This window comes from Neophocaena asiaeorientalis, unplaced genomic scaffold, assembly GCF_003031525.2.
Source record: "Neophocaena asiaeorientalis asiaeorientalis breed wild unplaced genomic scaffold, Neophocaena_asiaeorientalis_V1.1 scaffold430, whole genome shotgun sequence".
Classification (NCBI taxonomy): Eukaryota; Metazoa; Chordata; class Mammalia; order Artiodactyla; family Phocoenidae; genus Neophocaena; species Neophocaena asiaeorientalis.
Genome location: NW_020173691.1, coordinates 324637 through 345057, shown reverse-complemented (window position 1 = coordinate 345057; position 20421 = coordinate 324637). Strand labels below are relative to the sequence as shown.

The 20421-nt window shown below is 47.0% G+C and overlaps 1 protein-coding gene across 1 annotated transcript in view; it reads right to left on the bottom strand.

Annotated features, from left to right (window-relative positions):
• SUSD4 (sushi domain containing 4) overlaps positions 1-20421 on the bottom strand; it is a 121382-nt gene extending 100961 nt beyond the window's left edge. Inside the window, exons 1-2 of the mRNA XM_024750501.1 lie at positions 20372-20421; positions 19611-19781 (exon numbers count right to left, since the gene is read on the bottom strand). Of these exons, the coding sequence (XP_024606269.1) occupies positions 19611-19746 (136 nt within the window). The 5' untranslated portion in view covers positions 19747-19781; positions 20372-20421. The remainder of the gene's footprint in view (positions 1-19610; positions 19782-20371) is intronic.

Here is a 20421-nt window from a genome sequence, read left to right as displayed (position 1 = left end):
GGAGGATTCATTCCAGCACCCCCAAGGATACCAAAATCCACAGATGCTCAAGTCCCTTATATAAAATGGCATAGTATTTCCATATAATATATATATAATATATATATAATTTATGCACATCCTCCTGTACACTTTAAATCATCTCTAGATTACTTATAGTACCTAAGTAAATGCTATGTTAATAGTTATAAATACAATGTAAATGTTATATAAGTAATTGTCAGTACCCAGCTAATTCAAGTTTTGCTTTGGGGAACCTTCTGGAAGTTTTTTTTCCCAAGTATTTTCGATCTGTGGTTAGTCAAATCTGCAGATGCAGAACCCTCGGATATGGAAGACTGACTATACTCGAACTTCATTGTACTGAGCTGGATATCCTTGCTAATATATATTTGTAACAAAAGTGTTCAGACTTTCAGTTCTTAAAGTCGTAAGCATACCATTTCTCCACTTTTTTTTTTTTAGTATGTTAAGTGCTGAATTAATATTCTTACATAAATCATCAATTGCTTCCTCGTAGTTTTGCTTCTGTGCTGGCTTTGATAGTCTCCCTGTACTAAAACACAGTCACACCTCACAGTTCCTGCTCAGGACCCTGAAGCTCTCAGCATGAAGGGAAGGGTTTCCCGTTACCCTGCTCCTGAGTCTTTGTGTGAGCGAATCAGGCTCAGAGAAAACAATTCACACTATACAGCATTCATGAAACAATGGGCTGCCGGCCATCCGTGGATGGCACAAAAGGGCCTGAGAGTTTGGGTCTCTGTTCCCTGGAGAAATTATCACCTCGTGTGCTGCTGGAAACCAAAACAGAGCCATCATCAGAAAGGAACCTGTCACACCAGCCTTGGGCCAGCCCACGTGCCTGGGCAGCTGAGCACCACTGCCCTGCGGCCAGGCCTCAAGGGGACTGGATCCCCGGGCCCCAGCCCAGGGAGACTCAGGCACACGGACAGAGGAGATAGAGCGGGGCAAACAGACTCACTCATCTTCCCAGGGAGGTGAAGTGTGAAGAACAATAGCATATTTAAATTCCACAAAAAAACGTGCCAGGCTGACCTGAGTGTCCCCTGTAACTCTAAATGTATTGGAGGGAAATTAAAAAGAAGTACTTAGCAGTTCATAAGCATATGAAATACATTACCCAAGACACAGGGGGCAGAGAACCTGTGGAAGAAGGGTTTTAAGGGAATTCATGGAGAACAAGGTTCAGGCGAGGGAGGGAAGGAAGGAATGGCAGAAGCAATCGTGGCTAGCACTCACTGAGCTTCTGTTCCTGGCCAGAACTAGTTACAAATGCTTTCCCGTTAAATGCTTTTCTCATTTAATCCAAATAACCCCCAAAGATGGGCCCTGCTGTTATAATCCCTCAAGTGTCTGAAGGACGGTAAATGATGTCACAGAAAATCCCCAGCAGAGAAGAGACTGGGCCCTAGGCCTGGCTGTGCCAATAACCAGCTGTGAAACCCACAACACACCCTCACCCTGGGCCTTCACCTCCACACCGGCAATTTAGAAAACCCGTAGGGCTCTCCAGTTCTACCGCTGCTAATCCAAAGCCCAGCCTGGGTGGACCACACAGCTGAACAACAGGAACGGCGATCACACTCCGAATATTCATTATGGCAAAAACATAACCAAAACAACTTTTTTTCATGAGCAACTAAACCATCTGCGTATGACACTGGAAGCAGTAGCATTGGCACACTTGATGCTTCAGTATGTCACGACGACGTCCTGACTTACAGAGATAAGCGAGACAAAAGCATCGCTTTTGCCTGTTGATTGGAATATTTCTCGTTCCTGCCCACATTTTCAGGGAGAAAAAATAAAGATGAATATTTCTCACACATCATGCCCTATGACCCCACAGGCTTCTGTGTCCTGCCTGTCATTCACCTCTGCCTCTCCCACCCTGCCTGGCCCAGGGCCTCGCACATAATAAAGGCTCCATAGATGCTAGTTGAGTAAAGGATCACCCCACCTCTTCTCTATTTATTCTTTTGATATTTATAGAGAAACCACTTAATAGCGGAGAGTTCTTCTAAACCGCACAGCGTTTGTTTGGCACGACCAGGGAGGAGGAAGGGTTAAGTTAAAGGGGCAGCTCAGCCAGTCCAGACGAATTTGTCAGCCTCCCTGTCTGCTGTTCCTCTTTACACCCTGTTTCCCCAGCACGCCTTGAACCTCAGCCCATAGGGGTTTAAGACCAAAACTTCCAGAGAAAGGCACTCATAAGGAGGAAAAATAATTTGCCAAGCCCTTGAAAACGGCTTCCTTCTCTGCACCACTTCCATCAGGAGCTCGCTAGAGACTCACTCCCCAGCACTCTGTTCTGAGCCTGTGATTTTTTTAAACCCTTTCGGGTCATGAACCCATCTGAGGATCTGTGGACAGCAACACACCCTCTTCAGAGAAACGCACACACAAGTCTTCAAACACATGCATGGCCTGGGGAGGGACGGTTCCCAGACCTCCATAAGCCGGTTCACAGGTCCACAGGCACAAGGCTGCAACTCCTAGGCTATGGGGATCAGAGAGGGGAGGGGGAGCTAGGCCTCAGTTGACCTGGCACTGCCTTCTCGGTTGGTCTGGACGACACCTCTTCTTTAACGAAAAGAGATTAGGGTCTCTTAACGCAGGCCCCTCAAAGCAGCACCACAACCCAGTCTGAACTGACAAATCATTCAGCTCTTCTGTTTGTTTCAACTTAAAATATCAGAAGAAGAAGGGAAAAAGAAAAGAACAAAGGAAACGTTTTGACTAGGAGAGAAAAAATTGCTCTATAAAAGATACTTTCAGGGCTTCCCTGGTGGCGCAGTGGTTGAGAGCCCGCCTGCCGATGAAGGGGACACGGGTTCGTGCCCCGGTCCGGGAGAATCCCACATGCCGCAGAGCGACTGGGCCCGTGAGCCATGGCCGCTGAGCCTGCGTGTCCAGGGCCTGTGCTCCGCAGCGGGAGGGGCCACAACAGTGAGAGGCCCGCGTACCGCAAAAAAAAAAAAAAAAAAAAAGATACTTTCGAAATGACTCAAAAACACAATCAAAGGTAACTTCCTGTTACTGTGCCTGTTAACCCGTCACCTCCCCGCAGGCTAACTCCACAAAATAATACAATATTTACCCGACCTGAACCAGGGGTGGGCCCACCGGGTGGCCTGGGGAGCCATCTGCAATAGATTTTTTAGTGGCCATTTACACTTGCCACTGTAATGGAATAATGGGAGTGTCTAGCCGTAGACTGATTCGGTTAGAGCGAATATAATGGCCCTTTAATTTGGGAAACTCTGCAACTCTGAGCTTCCAGATCATCTCTGGACCCCACTGTCAGACTCTGTATGTGGTCTGTCTGTGTACAGCAAATCTTAAGAAATGTTTGGTGAATGACTTCATGAGATGCATGCATAAGTAAGTGAATGGCTTATAAGCCAGCCCCCTTAAATACATACATACATACACACACATACACACACACACACACACACACAAACACACACACGTTCACATGGCTGTAGCCTTGGCTCATATGGCTTCTTCCTCCCCTTGTGCACCTAACTGCCACTATTCCTTCAGCACTCATCTCTGCTATCATCTCCTCCTGGAAGCCTTCCCTGATCTCCCCTGGCTGGGATAAGAGCTCTGGATCCTCATAGTATCTTTCTATTAGAATTAACATTTGTCTTCCTTTGATATCTGCTAAGGACTGAATTGTGTCCCCCCTCCAAATTCATATCTTGAAGTCCTAAACCCCAATATGACTATATTTGGACACAGGGCCTATATGGAGGTTAAATTAAACCTAGTAAGGTTAAATAAAGTCAGAAGGGTGGGGCCCTAATCTAATAGGACTGGTGTCCTTATAAGAAGAGACACCAGAGTGCTCCCTTTCTTTCCCCCTCTCTGTCCATGCACACAAACCAAGGAAAGGCCATGTGAGGACACAGCTAGAAGGCGGCCATCTGCAAGCCAGGAAGAGAGCCCTCACCGGAAACCAACCCTGCTGGCACCTTGACCTTGGACTTCCAGCCTCCAGAACCGTGAGAATATAAATTTCTGTTGTTTAAGCCACCCAGTCTGTGGTATTTTGTTATGGCAGCTCAAGCAGACTGACAACAGTACCAATGCACAGACACATGAGCTCCTTGAGGGCTGAGACTGTATCATCTTCCTGTTTCTACTCTTAGTACCTAATGTGGTCCTTGCACACAGTAAGTGATTAACAAATTCCTGTTGAGTAAATATAAGAGTGGATGGAGGTAAGAGGCTGTAAAGACCTCCTCCCTTTCTCACCCTTAGAATCTCAGAGCTATGTTTAAACCCCCTCAGGTCAGAGTAGGTAAAAAACTCAGACCCTCCAGGTGCTGTCACTCACTGAGGGAGAGGCAAGGTGGCTGCCTTCTAGGTGTGTCCTCACATGGCCCTTCCTTGGTTTGTGTGCATGGACACAGAGAGGGGAAGGAGAGCGAGCACTCTGGTGTCTCTTATAAGGACACCAGTCCTATTGGATTAGGGCCCCATCCTTCTGACTTCATTTAACCTTAATAGGTTTAATTTAACCTCCTTATAGGCCCTATGTCCAAATATAATCATGTTGGGGTTTAAGGGTTCATGGTATGAATTTGGGGGCATAATTCAGCTCAAGGCAAAGCCAGACGTCAACCCTCTCAGTGTCCTTCCTGCCAGTTACTTGCAGCTGTTTGGGCCACCTGCCCAGATGTCAAATGCAAGAGGGAAGAGACAGTTTAGAAATAATAAAATGCTCAATTCAACAACATCTTTTATTCATATGGGAGCAGGTCCTGGCTGCAGAGCCCTTTAACCCGTTGACCAAGCCACCAGTAAGGGACCACTAGCTATGTCGGCGGTGCTTTGTGAGATCACCAAGGAGAAAGCCTGTTGCCTGCCCTGAAAGAACCTGTAATCTAGTTGTGAGGTCTCATTTAGGAAACATTCTCTGGGTCCTTGGTACCTTCATTAGTCAGCAGACTCGTGTTTACTGAGTATCTAGAACCCGCAGAACATGGTCAGGTAAAAACAGATTAATCAGCTATGAACCCTAGCTTTCAGGAGCTTTTATAAGTAAAAACAAAACAAATAATAATGATGAGGATAATGAGAAGAGTAGCAGTCAACACTTAATGAAATCTCATTATGAGTCAGGCACCGGTCTCCATGCGTTCCATATATTAACCTATCTATTCCTCACAACGGTTCTATGACATGGGTTTTATTATCCCCATTTCACAGATGAGGAGACTGAGGAAGAGACAGATTAAGTAGTTTGCCTCACATATAAAGCAACCAAGGAGTAGAGCTGGGATTCAATCCCAGGGATCTGTCTCCAGACCCCTTGTCCTTAGTGACTAAAAGCGCCACATAGGTGACAGAGACCTTCTTTTCCCGCCTCCTTAGAATGACGGGGCTGGACAGCGTGCAGTGTTTTCATAGGGTGATGACAGAATAAGAGGAGGCACAGCCATGTAAAGCAGGTACACACCCAGGTGGAAGCAGGTGGGGGGCCTGGGGTGGCTTGCTCAGCCAGGTCCCCACTCAGTGCCCACTCTGTCCAGGCAAACCCTGTAGGGGAAGCCAAGGGGCTCTGTGCAAACCCCCTGGACCAACCATCTCCATGGTCCTCCCCAGCTCAACAGTCTACGATTCCAGTGCTATGAGACTTCTGATAACAGAGAAGATTTGCAGAGCTAAGGAAGCCAGAGATCATCCAAGAGTCTCAGAAGGTGTGGAAGGGAGATGTAAGCTGTCTCCTCGGACACGGGAAGGCTCGGTGAAGGTAGAAAGAGGATGGGGTAATGTTCCAGGCCCAGGTAAAGGCCAGCTGGAGGGCGATGAACCCTGGGCGATGAACCCTAACCCTAACCCTCACTTAGGGCAGAGCAAATGAACAGGTTCAGCAGATCCAATTTGAATTTTGTCCCACCCTTGTTTCTCCAGGTCCGTGGGCCATCTTTAGTGCATCATCTTTCTTCTGGAACTTTTAATGAATATGTGGTCATCTGGCTCTTCAACTTGATGAGAGCAACTTTACATGTGTACCTTCATCCAGGAACGATACTGAAAAAATAGAGTTTGCATGTAAATGGAAGGTCCAGGAGAAACGGGCTTGCTGCAGCCTCCTGCATTTCCGTGGAAGTTAGCTGACGCTCCATCACTGAGAACATGACCCAGTTTAGCAACAACATCGACACAGGAGGGACCAGGGAAAATGCCAAGTATTAGAAGACCAAGGCCCATGGGAGGTGAGAGGCCGCAAAGTGGAGGTAGAGACCAGTCCCCGGCTTTGATTTTGATTAGAGCCTCTGGTGGCCACACGGCTGGAGGAAACCGAGAGAGAACAATGTTAACAGAAGCAGCAACAACAGACTCTCAGGAATCCGCCCTTGAGTACGGCTGCGGTTCTCTGCCCAGGGCGCAAAGGCGATCCTCACAGAGACAGGGCAGGTTCACTCCCAGTTTTAGATCCTCTGTGTTTGGGGAGCCCCCAAAGAACTGGGTCTTCCTTCATCTGGAGGTGACAAAGGGCAAAAGCTCTGGGCTCATTACCATGTAAATGAAAACTACAAGGCAGATTTTCAGCAAAGCCGCTCTCAGGCGATAAATGCCCTGCTACCTCATTAAACCATGCAGGACCCTCTCCTATTAATTCAAAGCCCGCTGATCGGGCTGTCCTTTAAAGGGCTGCTTCCCCAAATGAGACCCGGCGTTCCAGGGTTGAGGACAGCTGGGGACCCGAGAGGCGGCTGCAGCAAGGCGCCCCTGGCGGCTAACAGGCTTTTTCCCGAAGGGCTCTGAGGATGGATCGCAAACGGGATTTCCAGGCATTCCCTCTAAGGACTAGGAGTCCCAAGATCTCCAGCCCACAGACACCCAAAAGCAGCATCCCATCCGCAAAGCTATAAAGAGAGTCTGGAGGATTAGAGCCAGTATGCAGCTAGAGTTCGACGGAGATCAAGCACTTAGTGAGTCTCTGGATCCAGACGCGGCTCCCAATTCATGCTACTGTCCTACCTGAGCCCGGAGCTGCTGGCCCAGCTGCTGTGCCGGGATGCTTCCGGCTGAGAAATACCACGCAGGAGGCGGCGGAGGCGGAGAGGGACACGCAGAGCCCCTGCCTCGCTCCTGGACCTCTGAAGCACCTTTAATCCATCTCCTGCCTGCCTCACATGTTGGATTGCTTTTTCCTGGGGCATCTGTGAGCACACAAAAGGGGCTGACTGGGCTTGGGCCAACAGCTATTGAGAAGTTCCTCTCCGCGGTACAAGGACCTTCTCAATCTCCAGACGCGACCATTCACTGAAGGCTGGAGCACACATTGGCACATTCGCCTTTGCAGAAAAAGAGCTCCTCCAGCTGCCTTGACATCGTGTTTGCATAAAATGAGCTTTCAGGGGGTCAGGACCCGCACGTGGGGAGGTGTTTCCATGCTGTGCAAAGCGTCTTCCTTTTGGATTTAGGAAAGCAAAAGGCAAAAATGGCCCTAGGCGCAGTGGAGAAGTCTCCTTCCAGACCGGCAATCCTAACTCTGTCTTGTATTTATAAAACCCCTTGTCTTCTGACCCTGCCTCTTCCATATCTGCACATCCGGCCCCCTGCGGAGTGTAAAGGACCGAGCCTTGTTGCCCCTGATTTACAGATGAAGAAACCAAAGCATGGAGAGGTTAAGTGACTTGCTTCAGAGGTGACAGAGCTGGTCACAGGGGGTGGGGGTGACAGAGGGTTCTCTCTCTGACAATCCGCACCTTTGAAGATTCACTGACAGCCTGAGAAGACTGAATCTTTGAAAGACCGGAGCCCAGGGCTGCCAAAGGATCTGTGTAAGAAGGACGTGCAGCTGAAGCACGGAGCTCATAAAACATCCCAGCCCCCCAAGAGTTCGGAGGAAGGGGCAACTGCAGGGAGGAGGTCCCCCGGGCACCCTCACCGCACTCACGCACACCATCCCCTCTGCCCAGAATCCCCAGGAGGGGGAACACACAAACACCACCTAGGGACCGTGTCCAGCTCTAGTTCTCGGGTTAGCTCCGTCCTCCCCGTGAAGGTGGGAAAAGACTGCGACGCTTCTGCAGTCAGGCGTCAAACATCTCTGCGCACATCCTCCATCCTCCCAAACAGAGCCTTCCTCCCTCCCTCCTGCCCTGCGTTCCTTTCTGTCCAGTGGGTGTAGGCACCCAGAATTCAAAGTACTTAAACACCACCCTGATAATAACATGAGATTAAACCTCCTGCCCCCAAACAGAATGGGCCATCAACAGTCAGAATCAAGTTCTATTGTCGTTGTCACTGTTCTGTTAGTATTACCACCAATACCGCTTAGCAGCACAACTCTTCATCCCCCTTACTGGCTTCTCCTCTTGACATTTGAATGTGGATGCTTCCCGGGCTTCCCCCTCAAACCCTCTTCTACACTCTCCTCCCGGAAAAGTCATGCCCCTCCTGCAGCTCCTGCCACTTTTCTTTTGGCCACACCATGCAGCATGTGGGATCTTAGTTCTCTGACCAGGGATCCAACCCGTGGCCCTGCAATGGAAGCGGGGAGTCCTAACCACAGGACCGCCAGGGGATTCTGATGCATAAATCTGCGTCTCCGTCTCTAACCTCTCTCCTGAGCACCTAACCGAGTTTTCAACTGCCTGACGGACGGATGGTGCCCAAATGGGTGTCCTGCAGGCAATGCAAATCTCCTAGTCCAAACTGAACTCATTAGCTTCCCTCCAAATGACCGCTGCTGGGGCTCTGCGAACGGCCCTTCCTCCGGCCCCACATCCAGCCAGCTGTCCGGCCCCAGTTCCCCCTCCTTCTTCACCTACGTTACATGCATTCATTTCTCTGTAGTTAAAGCCCTAATCATGTCCCTCCTGGGCCAGTTCAAGATTCTTCTAACCGGCCCCCGCTGGAATACAAGTTCCCCGAGGTCAGAGCTGTTTTGCTCCCCACTGGATCCTCCACCAAGTCACAGGAAACCCTTCATGAGCAAAGGTCTCTCTATCTCTCCTCCACCTTCACATTGCTAAAAAATTCTTCCCTGAAGCAAAGATCCAATCACGTCAAGTCCCCAAAGACATATTCTGTAGGTCACCAATTGACCCCAGTGTTCAAATTCCTACACGTCATAATGAGCTGGGCATGTAGCTCCAACCTGCCTGTCCATCCCCCTCCCTTGTGTCTTCTCAATCTATCTGCCCTTTACTAAGGCTGCCCTGGGCTAGTCCTTGTCTTTGGTACATATTCTTTTCAATCTTAGTATCTGTATCCTGGAGGGAAAAAAAAAAGCATCTCTCAACCAACACCTTCTCTGCCTGGAAAATTATTTTATTGTTCAAGACTTAGCTCAAGTGTCCTCTTCTTTGGTAAGCCTCCCCCCGCCCCTCCTTCTTCCCCAGAGTCTCCAAGATACATCTCCACTATGAGACCTGCTATAGGAATTATGACAGTGAGTTCTATACCGGGGCCAAGGCCTGGTGACCTCCTAGCCATTTCAGGACCACACACCTGTCTCAGCCTGTGCCATCGGGTGGTATTATGTATTTGTTACACTATATTCCTTCAAAACAAACGAAGCTCTTGGTAGGCTAATCCCAGCATGGTGAATGTAGCAAACATTCATTATTCATCAGTTTGTGAGCGATGACGCTGACACCTCAGATAGTCATGATACTTCCCCCTAGTCATGCATTTGATTCTCACAACAATCATGGGAGCCAGATGGTCCAAGTATGTCACAAATAATGAAACTGAGGCAGCAAACAGGTTACCATCACTTAGCCAGACGGTGACAATAGCAAGGCAAACTGACTCCATGTACTTTCTACTGGACCCTATACCTCTCCAGCTCTTTGCCTCAAGAAATGAAGACATAGCCACCAAGTCATTATTACCAGCAAAAAAGCACCTCCCATCCGTAAAACAATGGTGTAAACAGTCTGGTGTGATGAAAACACCTGGTCCACCATTTACAATCCAAGAGAAAAAATCTGGGCATAGAAAAATCTAAACATAGAGTGGCCCCAACGAGCCATCGAGTACATGCTGTCAAACTACCACTTAAAGTTGCAGATGTGACTCCCAGAAGAAACTGAAAATGCATCCTTGGGTTAGATTCTGACACTGAGACTCAGAGTTAGTTAACAGAGGCAGTGTAATAGAACAATTGAGAGCCTCTCCCAGGATCAAGCCTCTAAACCTATCACGTTTCTACAAAACAAGCGGGTCCTGTTATTTCTGCCTGGAGAGAATCAGAATCTTCTGACTTGAAGTGTTAAAGGATTCTTCTACATACTGAGGCTCTGAATTTGGAAACCAGCTAGATGAGCCGCAATGTCGTACAACATGCAGATTTTAAAGAATCCACTGTAAGAATGGATTTTCTTTCTTTCTTAAAAGAACCTCTCTCTTGCTGGTTCACCCAATTCAATCACATATCCCTTTTATAAATGCAATCAAACCAAAGAAATAAGGGCTTTTTGTATTTTGTTACTCGGAGAAAAAAGGCGTCTCGAACACGAGTGACGCTCCTTGCTCGGCTCTGCTCCCTCACTGGTAATTCCAGGGCGTAAAAGTCACCCACTGCAAACAGAAACGTGAGATAACCAGGTCGAACTGTCATTTCCAGAAAACCTTACTCATCCTCTCCCTTGAAAAGGTCAGTTTATTGGGATAGTGATGAAATGATTATTAACCAATCCTACTGGGCTCTGCAAGTCCTCTCACCTCTAAGGATAAAAATCCATTCCTGGAGACCAGGCATTCACTGGACGTGCTCACACTTGTGTACATCCATAGCCCCCTGCCCTCCTGGGGCTGCTTGTGGCTTTACCCCACGGTGAATTAATGGAGGCTCACCCACCATAGTGCTCCCCAGTTTACTGGCATCGCCAGACAATGTCAAGACTTATTTTGTTTTACTTCTCTGATGTTCCCAGTTTACCTTGTTTCAGATGAATGAAGCAATTACAATACTCTCAATGAAGAAGCTATTTTACAATGCACTTTCAATTCCAGTTTGTGAGCAAGTTACTTAATTATTTCTATTTGTTTTTCTTCCTGAGTGGATAATTTCTTCTGTCTTAGAATAGTAGAGCAATCTTTTTCTTAAAGAAGAAATACTGGGCCAAATGCTTCCTTAAAACTTAGTGTCTTCAGCTCATACCATCAAACACAAACATCTTCCTGGACAGTAGAGTAAACAGCGCTCAGATCTCATCAAATATCAAACCTTATTCTTAATTCAAAGCTGTTGAAGGAACTTTTCCTCGTGCCCATGATCCTCAGCTATAATTTTTCTTTTTATCTTTTGATATGTACTAATTAGATTATCATCTACATCGTATAAATGAAAAGACAGGTTTAAAGGCTGGCCCCGAAGAGATAAGTCTCGACCAATAGGCCTGGCTGCTTATCCGTCTTTGTCTATTTGTGGGACCTTAGGAGATCAACCTCCCAGAGAATGTCTCTTCAAATTAAAAAGAAAAAAAGAGAGAGAGAGAGAAAAATCAAAACTCTTCATTTCACTGGGTTGTTAAGAAAATTAAAGGTGGTGATACATGTAAAAACACCTTGCAAACCATAACATTCTAAGCACATACTAGCTAAAGTTATTATTAGTGCTTGACAACATGGCATGGAAAAGGACCCCTCCAAGGAAGGCTACCTCATTGGGAACGATAAATAGGAGGGGATGGTGACGGCCTGACAGTCACTAAGGCTATCTCATTGGGGACAATAAACAGGAGGGGATGGTGATTGTCTGACAGTCACTAAGGCTTTCTCATTGGGGACAATAAACAGGAGGGGACGGTGATGGTCTGACAGTCACTAACGGAAGGCCCCAGAGACCAGTCATTTGTTTTCACACCCTTTCCTCCTCAGGGCAGGTGAGACTCAGAGCATATCTCATTCATTCTGACCCCCTTCCTCAGACAGTCACAAAGAGACTGGAACTGAAATAAAACACATCCTGATAAGTTCATGAGTTTCTAGCCCCTTCCCTCTCTCCATTCGGAGCTCAAGATTTAGGCACTGTGGCTCTCACTTTTTCTCGAGTTGAGAGATTCTGTTGCTGTTGTTGATTTGCTTATATATTTTCTGCTTTTGAGTCACAACACAAAAGAGCGCCCTGGAAATGCAAATCAAAACCACAATGAAAAACCACCTGTCAGAATGGCTAGCATCAAAAAGATAACAAATATTAATATATTAAAAGTATAGCACAGAGAACTCTTCTCAATACTCTGTAATGACCTACATGGGAAAAGAATCTAAAAAAGAGTGGCTATGTGTATATGTATAACTGATTCACTTTGCTGTACAGCAGAAACTAATATAACATTTTTAATCAACTATAATCCAATAAACATTTTTTTAAAAAAAGACAACAAATAATAAGCGTTGGTGAAGATGTAGAGAAAAGGGAACCCTTGCACACTGTTGGTGGGAATGTAAACTGGTGTAGCCACCATGGGAAACAGCACAGAGGTTCCTCAAAAAATTAAAAATAGAATTACCATATGATCCAGCTATTCCACTCCTGGGCATATATCCAAAGAAAATGAAACACTAATTTGAAAAGATATCTGCACCCCCATGTTCATAGCAGCATTATTTACAATAGCCAAGATATGGAAGCAACCTTAATGTCCATCAACAGATGAATGGATAAAGAAGATGTGGTATACATACACAATGGACTATTGCTCAGCCATAAAAAAGAATGAAATTTTGCCATTTGGAACAACATGCATAAGCCTAGAGGATATTGTGCTTAGTGAAGTAAGTCAGACAGAGAGAGACAAACACTGCATGTTTTCACTTATATGTGGAATTTTAAAAATAAAACAAATGAGTATAACAAAACAGAAACAGACACAGATACAGAGAACAAACAAGTGGTTACCAGTGAGGAGAGGCACACAATAGGGGAAGGGGATTAAGAGGTACAAACTACTATGTATAAAATAAATAAGAGGGACTTCGCTTGTCCAGTGGTAAAGAATCCCCCTTACAAGGCAGGGGACACAGGTTTGATCCCTGGTCAGGGAACTAAGATCCTGACAACTAGATCGGGGCAACTAGACCCTTGCACCAAAACTACTGAGCTCGCGTGTCTCAACTAGAGAGCCTGCGTGCTGCAAACTACAGAACCCACGTGCCCTGGAGCCTGCGTGCCGCAACTAGAGAGAAGCCCGCGCGCCGCAAGGAAAGATCCCGCATGCCTCAACAAAGATCCCGCGTGCTGCAACTAAGACCTGATGTAGCCAAAAATAAATAATAAAATAAATAAATAAATAATTTAAAAATAAAATAAAATAAATAAGATACAAGGATGTAATGTACAGCACAGGGAATATAGCCAATATTTTATAATAAATTTAAATGAAGTATAATCTTAAAAACTATCAAATCACTATGTTATACACCTGAAACTAATGTAACATTATATATCAACTATACTTTAATTGAAAAAAGAGTTCTCTTATTCCAAGGTGGGGCAGGCCACAGTTCCAAAATATTTGATAACTGTGGCTTAAAGAGAAATACTTGGGTTGAAACACAAAAAGCAAAAAAATGCATTTAGAGATTAGCATTTCCATGCCTACGGAGAAAGTTTACAATTAAAAGGATAATATGGGTCACCATGCCTGGGGTGACCCTGAGCAATAATAGTTCCTACTTCGTAGAGCTGTCATGAGGATTAAATGAGTTAATATATGTAAATGAGGAGAACAGCACTGGCACAGAGTAAGCACTGTCTAAAGGTTTGCCATTAGTATTATTACAACAATTGACAAATTTTTATCAATCACTCAGGTGTTGGCCAATTTAAAACTTGTCCCCCTCAAAAATAAAAGAAATAAAACTTGTCCCATCTTTTTCCAATCTTCCATGGTTAGCAACAGTTGACAGTTTGTTCTTGTGAGAATGGACCAATAAATCAACAAAATGTTGTATCTGATCCATGAGAATATACATCTGATGCATCTGTCCTAAGTGCTGTGGTTGGTTTTGGCGAAATGCAACTGTGCTTCTAAACAAATCAGAAAACCTATTTTTCTGCCCCTTTCTTTCCCTCAATTCAGAGACAATGATCCCAATGACCTCTCTAGACATATTGTTACTAAGTGTGGTTATTTCAATTATCAAACACCAAATGAACTTGCAAAATAAGACAAGGATAAAAGAAGTCTGGAAAAATCACCTTCCTCTTCAGTATCAATAAATAACACTAAATTTTCAATTGAATTAAAAATGTACGTGAAGAAAACAGTGTGATGCAATCTTCTGCATTCAAACTTTTGAGAAGAAACCAGCCCTTACTTGTCACTTTCCTAAGGATCAAGGACTACATTCAATTCCCTTATCTTCGTATCCCCAGGGCATGCAACAGACACTCACAAAAGATGGATGAATAGATGGAAAAAACAGAGCTGGCTTTTACCCCCAGTGTTCAGAACCCATCAAATTCTTATAATCACAGAATTAAAGAATGTTAGTGATATGGAAGGAATTGAGCTCAGGAGAAGTTACACAACTTGCCCAAAGCCACGTGGCTATTTAACAGCAGAGACTGAACTTGATCTATCACCCCTGTAAAGAACACTGGGCTCTCAAGCTGTACCACAGCTTCCCAGCTAAGGGCAAGTCTCCATGGCCTTTTGGAAGCTTTTGAAATATGCCTCTGACATCAGGAAAAGTGTCACATGGGTGCTTTTCTTCCCGTATCTAATCAATATTTACTGGAGAGCAATCCTCACCTACACTCTTTGTTACTCTCAGGAATTAAAGAACTACTGACTCTCTCCAACTTGCCACTTCAGGCCTCTGAGATGAGAGATTCGCTACTTGTGGTATGAAATCCTTCTCCTGTCTCCCAGAGCTTTCCGATTTCACCTCGGGGATAAATCAAAAGCGTTTCCATGCTGCTTATATTAGAGTGGCCTTTTGTTGAAGAAACATGCTTTATAATTTGAGGTGCTGGGACTTTTGTTTATAGACTGAATTAAGTACAGGTTGAAACTGTGGCTTTTAGACATAACATTGCAGGAGAAGCTTACACTCTACCACGTAAGGAATCTTTCTCAAACTCCAAGAGACTGGCACCTCCAACTCAGTGAGCTGGGCAGACAGCATTTGTTCCTGCCTGCTGGCACACAGCTCAATGCTACGGCCACATGGCCCAAACAAGACCTCCAGGAGCTTAAGCCAGCGGTACTAGTGCCACAACTCTGATGTGCAGACTGGGCAGCCCAACGGGGAGTGTCCTGGGTCAGAGACTTGGAAGCAGAGAAAGGAAAGGGAGCATAGCTCAGATGATATTACGTTCCTGCTCTAAACCCTTCAGTGGTTCCCACTGCCTGCCGTGCGACACTCGGAATCCTCACGGGGGCTTATGATTGGGTCCCAATCTATTTATTGCTCCTCCTTACCTACTGGTTCCCTGCAGGTCTACCATGTTCTAGATGATCCAGACTGTTCTGTCTCCCTGAACAGTTGAATGACGTCACCACCTCCACACCTCTGCACAAGGCGTCTCTCCCCTGAGATGCTGCAACCACTGCCTCCCTCAGATCTCATCCTAAGTGCCACCTCTTCTCTAGAACCTTTCCTGAATTCTCCTCCAACCTCCCAGGCCTCCTCCAAGTGGAAGTGGCCTCAATCGCCATGACACTCTTGTAGCACTTTTGTAACCGCCCATGGTAATTATTTTCTAAACGGTGTGTCAGCAATTTGGGAATGTCTTTTCTTGCTGCCAGTCAGCATTAGCTGAGCATCTTCTGTGTGTCAGATGCTGTGCTGGGTGCCTGGGACATGAAAATAAATAAAGTCAAGGTTCTTGCCTTCAATGGGCTTATGCTCTAGTGGATGAGATGACACTAGGACAAAGGGTTATACCTAGTGCAGGGGGGAAATGAAATATGAAAGAGATGATGGCATTTTAAGTTGGGTCTTAAAGAGAAATGTGTTCACTGGGCAAAAACTAGAGAGGAAGGAAGGGTTCTTCTAGGGGAAAAGAACATTATATACAGCAGTGCTTGTCACAGGTTTTACTGAAGGAATAAAACAAAGGCCGGGAAGGTTACAGGTTGGCTAGCCCCCTGCTCACTACTGTCTACATTTACTGAGTGTGTTCGCGACTCCCATCCCTCACAGCAACCCCGAAAGTTAGGCAGCATCATCCTCATTTTATGGATGAGAAAACTGAGGCTTCCAATGCCCAAAACCCCAAAGCTATCAAGTAGCAGAGCGTGGCTGGTGTTCCTGATACTATAAGGTTGTACTAATGAGTTCGCCTTCAAGGACCTAAATATAAAGCAAACTCTTAGCTCTCTTCCTCTAAGCCTGGGTGGACCACTCCGGGCAAACCTCAAATACCCAAAAACCATCTCAGGGAACACATACTGCGAGGGAAGAAGAGAGAAGCAGCAGAAGCTGTGCTGCGTGCAGATTCTGGGAACAGCGAGGCCCTGCGTCTCCCTGTAAACCCGATGTTACTCCTCTCACGGTACATGACTTTAGTGGCCCCAAATGTGGGCCCTCTTTCCTAATATATAAACGGCAACCTGGAAGGAGCCATCCAAAAGTCACCTCAGGCCAACTCAGACTCATTAAAGCTCCCTTAGGGCTCCGAGAACTGAAGTGAACCTCTGGCTTTCTAGGAGAAAGCACTTCGTTTTTGACAGTTCTTTTCCTCCCTTTTCTTCATCTGATCACTTGCTCAATTTTTCCCTTTCTAGTTCAGGCTTTTTCTGTAACTCCTGTATCGGCTACATGCTCTTTTTTTTTCCCCTCCTAGCTGAGACTATTATATCTTGCTATTGTCATGTTCCTTTTCCATTGAAAGCAATCAATAATGAAAATCCACATTTCAGAACAGTGTCTATTAAATAGGCACCTTTTCATGGTTGGAAAAAAAAAAAAAAAAAGACAGCACCCTCTGAGGGCTGACTTTCAGTTCCGTGTGTCACGTAAAGATGAGACGCTTGGGTGAGACTTCTGTCTCTTTACAGGCCATTTGTATTTGGGTATTTGAGAGAGACGGCAGAAAGTCTGGAGTCAGAACCAACTTGTTTTAAGGAATTCTTCGTCGAAAGCATTGCTAATCAAAGTGTGGTCCTGAGACCAGTAGTGACTGCATCACTTGTGAGCTTGTTGGGAACGGAGACTCTCAGGCTCACCCCAGACCAGCTGAACCAGAATCTGCTGTTTTGCAAGATCCCAAGTGATTCATAAGTACATTAAAATTTTAGAAGCACTGGTCTAGAATTAAAATGAATTTGCTTTAATGAAACCACCCTGTAGCCTCCACGTGGATTTCTTTCCTAAGAAAGGAATCTCTGTACAGTGAACTCCATAGAACATCCTCCACCACGCTTTTCCACCCAAATTGTTTATTCATGGAAGAATTTTGAAATGATAAATCATCTTCCAGAAATCACACTCAGCCTGAGGGAGTTCCAGAGGACACAAAGCTGATGGCCAGCCTTTCTGCAGCGTGTGGGAACTAAGAAGGGAGAAGTAGGGCTTCCCTGGCGGCGCGGTGGTTGAGAGTCCGCCTGCAGATGCAGGAGACACGGGTTCGTGCCCCGGTCCGGGAAGATCCCACATGCCGCGGAGCGGCTGGGCCCGTGAGCCATGGCCGCTGAGCCTGCGTGTCCAGAGCCTGTGCTCTGCAACGGGAGGAGAGGCCACAACAATGAGAGGCCCGCGTACCGGAAAAAAAAAAAAAAAAAAAAAAAAGAAGAAGGGAGAGGTAAAAGGCAACCCTCGTCCCGCCTTCTTTAAGGCCCTGGATCTTTCTGTTGATATCTTTGCCTCTCGGAAGAGGGGAGTAAAAGACGTGTTGTACAACCGCACGGGTGACTAATGTGAGACTGAGGGGGTTGTGCTGTGTACTGAGCTCTGAGATCCTTGAGTGGGGGGATGCTCTGTAAACACAAATGGCAGAACCAAGGGCCAGCCAAGTCCAGGCTGTGCTCACACCTCACACTTCCAATAACAACAGTCAAGACACACACAGATGAACCCTGACTAACCTGTCACCTACACTGGAGAAAGGAACAGAGAGGATGGAGAATCACGTGCACCTGGTTTAAGGAAATGACAGCTAGAACTGGAGGAAAGAAAAGAGAAGAGGGGAGGTGATGACCAGGCCCTGCTCGAGGCTGTCCTGCCCACCTGGTCTCAGTCACCCTCAGTCACCCTCCAAGTGGAGCTCACGGGCGGACAGAGGCTGTGACCAGAGCCCTGGCAGGCCACACAGGTGCTGGCCTGGCATCCCACTTGACCTTGGTCTCTACGAAGAGGACACCTGCCTCAGAGACATTTTTATAAAAAAAGGGAGCACCAAAAAAGTTACCCCTTGTTGAAAAACCAAAACCGCGTCCCCCATCCAAAGTGAGTGTTTTCTCACTAATTCCGATAAACATGCACATCACAGGAAGCTCCTTTAGACTCCTGGCATCTTTCAGACCTCTAAGTGCAACGCCTGGGTTATTGATTCCTCTGTGTTAAAGCCCAACTTGGAAGTGCCCTCCCCCACTTCTACTAATTTTTCACTCATTATTTCCATCTTCACCTTTGAATTCTCTAAAACGGCAATATTTTAAAACACTAAAATGGTTTACTTGTATCAATCAATAGCTGCTTTTCCACCAATTATAATTTCTTTGTAGATTAACAGTTTTTCAGCTCCAGAAACATGATTCTCTCCTTTTAATATGCCCACATCAGCAAGCTCTCACAGGAAATCTGGAACGGACAGCAAAGAGCAGTGGTGGCAGAAAGACCCTTAGGCTCTTAAATTCAGACAGGAATGCCATCCATCTTCCTCTACCACAACCAAAAGATAGCCCTCCCCCCCAGAACCGAATACGTCAGAGATCAGCCGCCTCTGAGAACGGAGGCTCTGAATTTGATTTCAGCTAACTTCCACTTCATAGAAAAGCACTCGACTTTATTCCCCCTGTAACTCAGACCTGGATAAGCCAAGCAGTTCTCCAGAAACACATCTGAAGGAACAACTGTGCATCCCCTCCCCACCGCCAACATGCACGGGCATGCCTGAACACACCACCTCCCAAGGCAAAGAGAAAGTTAACTTTCAAATAAAGCTGTCCTGCAGCCAGTCTGGTCACATTTCCAGACCCTTCACATTCACAAAGGTGGTTCTTGCAACTCTGGCCTAAATCCAGAAGCTGAAAACTGACCTCTCCCTGCTGAGGGCACAGACCAGGGTCAAAGGTCCACAAACACACGTTCGCCACAAATACACCACTTTCTTTCTCTCTCTCTCTCTTGGCCAAAGTGAGAATAATGGGCCAGGCTTATTGTCTTTCCTTCAGAGAAGCCAGGATGGGCGGCTGGTGGGAAGCTCCAGACAGAATGTGGGTGTGTGAATCTATGCAGGCTCCACAGAGGAATTTTCTGGGAACTCCAGGGGTTTTGAAGAAGGGTGGTCTCAGGCTGGGACACAGGGGCTCCTCGGGTTCTCGGGTACCCCAGAAGTGTGGGGTGTAGGGGGGCATAGTGGCAAGGCTATCCTGCCAGCCAGGCTCCCCTTCCCTGCCGTCCCAGGCCCTCCCCGCCACGGCGGGGTCACTCACCGCCCGTGAGCTGTGCAGGGCCGAAGCACAGCGCCAGCTGAAACCACAGGATCACGGCCAAGAGTCTCTGGGGGGACTGAGGCTGCTGCTGCTCTAGAAATCCATCTCCATTGCTCGGGTTCATTCCATGATACATCTTTCATCCACAGAGGGCATCCGGCTTGCAAGAGTCTGCAACCAAGAGCGAACACGACGATACTCCAGGCTGCCGGGGCGCCGGGGGCCACGCTCCCCTCCTCCGCCCTGGGACCGGGACCCTCGGCTTCCCCTGCTCCTTTCCTATTCCTCACCCGCGTGGCCCCCGCCCCCTTTCCCACTGCGAGCTCCCCCCTCTTCTCCCCAGCGCGGGGTACACTGAGTAACTGCCGCCGCGGGATGCTGCGCGTGCGGGAGGGATGGAGGAGGGGGGGGAGGGCAGGGGTTAGCGCACATTGGCTCCGCGCCGGTCCCCCGGATTCAGCGGCTGTGACCACGACAGGAAAGTCTAAAGCCTTCCAGCCTCTCGGGGCTGAAAAAACACTTTTCCCCGGGCCTACACATTTCACTCCTAGCAATCTCACGAGGTGGCACCGGATCCCCCCAGCTACTTCTCTGGTTTTCCCCAGGATCGGGATGGGTCCTACTGCCCAGTCCCCAGTGAGATTTCTCTGCGCTGTCAAAAAATTCCTCCCTCGGGGAGCAGAACCAGGCACCAACTCCCCTCCTCGGCCTGCGAGCGCCTCCCCGGGATGGAAAGCCCCTTCCGGGGCTCTCGGTCTTACCTGTGGGTCTCATGCATGCAGCTTCCTTTCCTCCTCCGCCTCCTCCCCCC